We start from the raw sequence: 7,039 nt of genomic DNA on the forward strand, positions 1-7,039 counted from the left end.
TGAGGCTGGAGGCTGTCAATTACTGTGTCTAAAGGAAAGTAGCAAATTGAATACTTATAGAATATTTTACCCATGTCATGGCACTATGGTTCCTTACAAGTTTTTGTCACATTTAGGATTTATTGATATAAAACTTGTCTGCACTTTTTCTGCATTAAAATCCCCTTGTGCTACTTCTTCAGTAGAAGTGAAAAATTCTAGAAAGGTATCTTCATAGAAACAGGAATTGCTAGCCCATTTTTATTACTGTTGTACTTGTCCAGGGAAACATACCCATGTTGGAAGGACACTTTTACAAGTTATTTGTTGATTCTTGTGTTACCTTGTTTGAAAAAATGGGTTTTCAAATTTTTAACTGGATATTTTGTGACTGTAGAGATACTACTGTAAGGAGGCTGTGCTTGCAACCAGTAGAAGACAGCATCACTGGTGATGCATGAACATGCAAGCAAATGTTCTGCCTTACACCCTTACTTCTTACTGTTGCCCTGAAGAACAATTGTTATGACTTTGGTATGCCAGCAGCATAAGACACAGCAATGAGGATTTGCCAAGCATGTCTTCAGAGCAACAGTTCCTCCTCCCAGTCTAGGAAACTACAGCCTGGTCAGCCTCACATTGGTCTCTGGGGAAACTATGGGAAGAATCTTCTTGGAACACATTTCTGGACCCAGGAAGGGGACAGTGACTGGCAACAGTCAACATACATTGACCAAAGGTAGGGGTTGGAGCACATCAACAGGAACATTACAAAATTCAGCCAAAGACAAAGGCCAAGTCCTGTGCCTGAGAAGGACTCATACTTGCCTTTGCACTTGTCCTTGCAGTGATGTTGGCTAAAGACTGACTGGTAGTGGGGGAGTTTTATTGAAAAGGGTATGGAGGTTTCAGAAGACAGCCTTAGCTAGCAGTGTGTCCTGACAAGAAAGAAGGCACAGTACTGGGCTCTACTACCAGGAGCACAGTCAGAAGGTTGAGGGAAGTGATTCTTCCCACTACACCTCACCTGGAATATGGCACACAGCTATGGGTCTTCCTGTATAGGAAAAACATGGATAAACCAGAGCTAGTTTGTCACAGTGCCACCAGGATGGTGAAGAGCTGGTGCACTTGCCCTGTGAGGACAAACTGAGGGAAGTGTTTATTTCAGCATGGAGAAGAGAGAGCTTCAGATGGACTTAATAGCAGTCTTCCAGTACTTACAAGGAGGTCAGTCATCAAAAAGATGTGGCAAAGTTTTCACAGTGATACATGGCTGGGGAATGAGAGGCAACAGGCATAAACCGAAAGAAGAGAGACTGAATATAGGGAAAGCCTTGTATCTCTGGGGACAAACCCTGCAACAGGTTGCCTAAAGAGGCTGTGCAGTCTGTGACCCCAGAGATTTTCAAGATTGAGCTGAATAAAACCCTGAACAATCTGGTATAAATCTCAGGGCTGACCCTGCTTTGAGCACAGCCTTGGATGAGAGACTTCTGAGACCGCTTCCATTCAGAGTTACTCTGTGATTGTGCTACACTAATGGAGCCGCACAGTTGTATTTTAAAGCTGGGATAGTAACAGCAAAATCTTCTTAATTGTTCTGAATATTTAAATGATTTGGCTGTGCATTACTCCTGCTTTTGGAACCCGTAAATGCTACATATGCTCTGTACGTTCTCCAAACAGCTTGTATTTGTGCTTATTTGCTGGTATGACGTGCTAACTGTGCAAAAAATTTTGGACTGTTGCCTTAGAATATAGATACCTGCCAACTGAAAATGAAGTCTACATAGTACTGCAAATGCTTTCTCTGTCTATGGAAAGTGCCTCTTATGTGCCAGAAAGAAGCATTTATACCACATGCTTTTTACTGTTTCTCACATCTGTTAACATTTACATGTGTCAGAAAACAATACCTGAACAGTGAGGGGAAGGGATACATGAAGTTCAAGGACACTGCATCAAGAAGAAGGACATGTAATATTGCACTTGCACATTGGAATAATAATTAAAAAAAAAAGCTCTCTTGGACTTGCCAAATACATGTAATGTGTGGATATGATCTGTGGATACTATCTATGCTTACGTTTCCATAGCTGAATTTTGGACTGGTGACCCAAATTGCCAGTCAATTGAACCGAACCCACAAAAGGGCAAGAAGTGGCAGTTAGAAAGCAAGAGAATTGTAACTTTGCTGGTGTATAAGAAAAGAATAACATTTTATTTCATTTAAGATAGCATTTATATCCAAATCTTTGAAGTTAAATTCCTAAATTTATAATCACCTACTTACACTGAAATATTTTGCATTTTTAATAACATTTGCAATTGCCCTCTTGTTAACACATGGAATAAGTTGACTGGAAAATAGTGCTGTATATCTTCAGTCCCCAGAGACAGCAACTGTATAAGACTGTGTTTCCAGGAATATTTCTTTGAAGTTATATTCTGAAAATCCTGAGGTGCTGTAGTACAGGATTTTGTATAATGTGGCAGTTCTTGTGGATGTTGCAACTGACAAGTGATTGAGAAGAATGAGAAATTAGAGAACAACTGATCCTTGATCCCCCAAACTCAGAAGGAAAAAATCAGTCTTAAGATTTTTATAAAAATTGCTGTTTGTATTGTTGCATACCACTAATTCTTTAGGCATCTGCAAAGGTACCTTGAATTCATGTTCTGTAATGTGTTCTTCTTCGATACCAAATTCTGATTCTCCAACATGCAGCAGCAATAAAAATCAGAGACAACCCTCCCCCTCCAGCCCCCACCACTGCCATTGTCATTGCTTGATATTGAGCTCACCATGGAAAATGACAAAAAAAAAAAAAAAAAAAAAAAAAAAAGTATTTATTTTCCTAAGTTTTCTGAGCCCAGAAGTGGTGGCTAAAAGAAGAAATAAATAACCTTGTATTGAAGACTACCTAGCATGGAGTCATAACAAAGGCAAAGGCTTATTTTTACTTTTTGCTATATTTCCATTAAACAATATATCTCCAAAAAATATTAATTTCATGATGGATGTCTACTCTCAAGAACTGATAAAAAAATCTCATGTTGAATTTATTATGGAAGTTTGAGTTGCACACTATACACTGAAAAAACCTTGCACTGGGTTTGTGAAGACGCAGTGAATAATCACATATGGCATATAGTTTCCTTGCTCCCAAATTTGAAACTTATGGCATTACCAAAACCACCGTACAAACAGTATGTGCATACGTATTTTTGGTTTTGAGTCAGGGACATGAAGGATCTATACCAGTTTCCCTCTGTAAGTTATACAACAATGTTGTAAGGCACCCAAAGAAGCATTTTAAGTTAATGAGAAATCAGCTGGTGGAAATTAGCAAGGAAGAAAGAACTTCATTCAGGGGGATTTCTTTTAAGGCAGGTGTCTGATAAGACTTGCATTCTGGCCTTCGTGCTTTGTAGGGCAGCTTGATCACTGCACAGAGCCATCCTGCTTTGTCGTGCCACCAGCCGAAGTCAGTGGTGAAACCTCCCCCGACTTCACTGGCTGCTGAACCTGGCCAGAATTTGCCTGCAAATAAAGCACAAGAATATAAACCTTTATCTTTAATTGTCTTCTTTTCTTCTATACTGTCACTGGATGCATACACCTCCGGTATAGCCCTTCAGAAGTGTTCACAACTTGAGAGCTCTTATTTAACTATTTGGACATAGGCAGTTTATTACACTAATGGAAATTATAGGAAGAAGAATTGCTGGAAAAAAAATATTTGATGCTTCATTTACATAATACTCTTTTTGACATAATTCAGGCATATTACAGGCACTCTTACAAGTTACATATAAGGGTCAAAGGGTGAAAGGTGACTGGCAAGATGCTTGTTTTGTACATTTGGCTAACACAAATACTTCCTCAAGTATAAAATGCTTTGATCTCTATAAGCAAATGCCATATGTGTGCAGCTGTGGCCCATGCCTCATGATTGCTGGAAGGTTAGAAAAAGGTAGCATATGAATTTGATGTCTGCATTCAATTTATACTTTTATATTTAGCAGTTCATAATTTTATGTAATATTTTAGCTGTATGAAAAATATGCTCTGGAGTTGAGTGATAACAGATTTCTTTGTGGTTTGACTCAACATTGTTTGGGTGAACACAGAATCCTAAGTATTGCAGACTGAAAATATAGGTTTTAATTAGAGCTGTCTGAGCTTCGAAATACCTGGACGCACATTAAGCTTGGCAGATTTTCAGAAATGTGAGGATTGTGTGGAGCTGATTTAAGCTAGGCAAGACTCTTCTGTTTTCCAACATATATTGCAGTTGCAGTTGCATCACTGACTTGCAACACACTAAGGAAAAGAGATCCAAAACCATTATTAATGATTTTCTGATATGTAAAAATGTTTTATCATCAAGGCCTGTGCTATGTCACGCTTGTGTTGAACAGTACCTTACTCCAAGGGAATTTCCATTGAAAAAATTGAATGACTTCCAGAGTAAAGAATCTACTCCACATGACTGAAGAGCTGAATCTGCTCCAAACGTTTGGTGCCTTTGTTGAGCTTTTGTTTTTTCACTTTTACATGCAAATATATAAGAATGGCATGCCCAGATCTGTATCCCTCAAGCAGTTTAAAGTGAGTGCTTTCCTGTGGCAATAAAGAAACCTACTACAGTCAATGGGACACGGGGGTCCCTTCATCCCTTCACATGGATCCAGTTTTATGATCAAAGCCAAAAAAAAAGCAAAAAAAAAAGTGCATGGTTTTGTTTATTAAAAATGTTGAGCAGGTACAAATATACTAGTATGCCCTCAGGAGAAACCATGATTTCGATTAACATGTACACAATTTCTACTTTCAAGAAAAAAATCCAAGTCAGATCCAATAGGCAGATGTGATAAAATAAATAGAAAATTGGACATGAAATATCATATTGCAGGTACAAATGTGATAAGATATAAAGTGTTGTGCTCTATGTGTATATTAATACATATAGGTATACAAAACTATACAAAAATAAGTGTATATGTGGACACATAATACAATGATTTTTGTTAATATAATTTTCAGTATTTTATTCCTTATATGTATGTGAGTAAATGCATCCTAATGATCAAGATATTACTTGAACACTATTTAAATAATCACATACTTTTTGTATTTCTTATGCTGTTTTTTAATATTATTTTTGTAGCTCCTACTGACTATGGTGGGCTCTACAGATGAAACTCTGCAGGAGGCAGCAGCTGGTTGCATAGCAAACATTCGCAGATTGGCTCTAGCAACAGAAAAAGCGAAGTATGGCTGATGCTTCAACAGCTTTTACCAACACCCTCGTTCTGCAATCCAGCTACATCTCAATGCACGATTGCTTCTTCTAGCATCGGTATGTCATAGAACAGCTCATTTAAATTAGAATAATTTAATAAAAAAAAATCATCTGTGGAAAATGGGATTTGTTTTTATATTGACGGTTTGTCACACCTGGGGTTTAGAAAATGCTCACACCTAGTTTTCTGGATCTTTTAGTATTGCATCTTTTAAAAGACTACCAGATAAGATATGGCTAAGGTGCCTTCTACAATTAGTAAGATTGTATTTGAAACTAGTTGTGGATATAAATGGTTTTGTGTATCTGTGACGTTGCAATAAATACATTTTCCATCACCATGTGTGGCGTTGGGTGGTAATTTATGAATGTCTCGAATAATTCCTTTGTGCTAAATTTGTCTAATCATCCTGTCATTATGTTTTTGCCTGTTTGATCACTTGCAACTCACAGGAGAGGGCAAAATACAGATACATCAATCTCACATCTGGTGTACTGCAAACAGCTGTAGCAGTAGACATCACTCCAAATTTCCTGTTTCTACCAACATGAAACAAAATAGGGCTTAATTCTATAAGTAGCTGGTGAAATGTGTTTTAATTAGCATATGTGTTTAAGTCAAATTAAAATTTACCAGTTATAAATAAAAGTAGAGTATTACATTTATGTTCACACATTATCTGTTTTCTTTTTTTTTTTGTTTTTTAAATTTCTAAACTGAGGACAACATTGTATTGAAGTAGTTACTTTATTTTCTGCATAAAATTATATTAAAATTAGAGCTAATTTCAATAATCATATAATCAGTTGTTGACATTATAGCAAGGAGACCCTCTCTGCATACCATGCTCAACAAATAATACTAACATTTTCTTTGAGAGCAGTAATGTTTTAATTACAAACACAGACATCTGACAAAACTGGAAAACAAAAAAAACTACAGCAAATGTTCACATAACTTGTGTTTGTCAAGTACTTGCTTCTGAATGATTTTTTTTTTTACTTCCCATAGTAATTAACTATTTTCTTGTTTTGGAAGCAGTTTTTAATTCAATTATTGTTCCTCTAACTGGCAAGGCTACTAAAAGCAACTGATTTTACTTTTAGCAGAAGTTTCGAATGAAAGCATCATGCAAATCCAACTTTCATTTGTGTTTTCTCTAAAGCAGACACAAAGGCTCATTTAAAATTTCATTTTAGAAGCCTAATATAGTCCTGAGAAAGAAGATTACATTGGTTCCTTAGGGAAGGTGTAAAGAGTGTCTTTAAGGAAATAAACTATGGGCAGGTGCTGACAGTCTGGAGATGAAAATATTAATCCAATTAGTATTTTTTGGTAAGTGCAAACACCAACGTAGTCATGGGGTTGTCACAAGTTTTGTCAGCAACCCATGACCAAGTTAATAGTATTTTAATTATTTGCCAGCTCAGCCCCATAGACATGATAAGTTATTTTAAATCAATACATCCATATTATCACACTGATGTCACTGCTGTAGTAGTGTATGCTACGTTGCGTATGCAAAAATACTTTTAAATAGTAATTGACTAATTTGGAAGAGGAGAGGCTTGGTATTATTTATTTATTCATTTGTTCCTGCAAGAGAAGCTGTAGATACAAACAGCTTGTTGCTGTCTTGCTTACAAAAGTACATAAACTGGTGTGTTATTCTTTTTACTGAAGTAGGGGAAAAAAACTCCCTGACAATAATTGTTGTCCTTAACATGACCTCTCAAGGCACTCTTGA

General features: G+C 36.8%; 1 protein-coding gene across 1 annotated transcript in view; it reads left to right on the forward strand.

Moving 5' to 3' along the window:
* ODAD2 (outer dynein arm docking complex subunit 2) overlaps positions 1-5,753 on the forward strand; it is a 90,582-nt gene extending 84,829 nt beyond the window's left edge. The window contains exon 20 of the mRNA XM_068673640.1: positions 5,157-5,753. Coding sequence (XP_068529741.1) covers positions 5,157-5,270 — 114 coding nt within the window. The 3' untranslated portion in view covers positions 5,271-5,753. The remainder of the gene's footprint in view (positions 1-5,156) is intronic.
* Positions 5,754-7,039: the final 1,286 nt, after the last annotated feature.

This window comes from Anas acuta, chromosome 2 (assembly GCF_963932015.1).
Source record: "Anas acuta chromosome 2, bAnaAcu1.1, whole genome shotgun sequence".
Taxonomy (NCBI): Eukaryota; Metazoa; Chordata; class Aves; order Anseriformes; family Anatidae; genus Anas; species Anas acuta.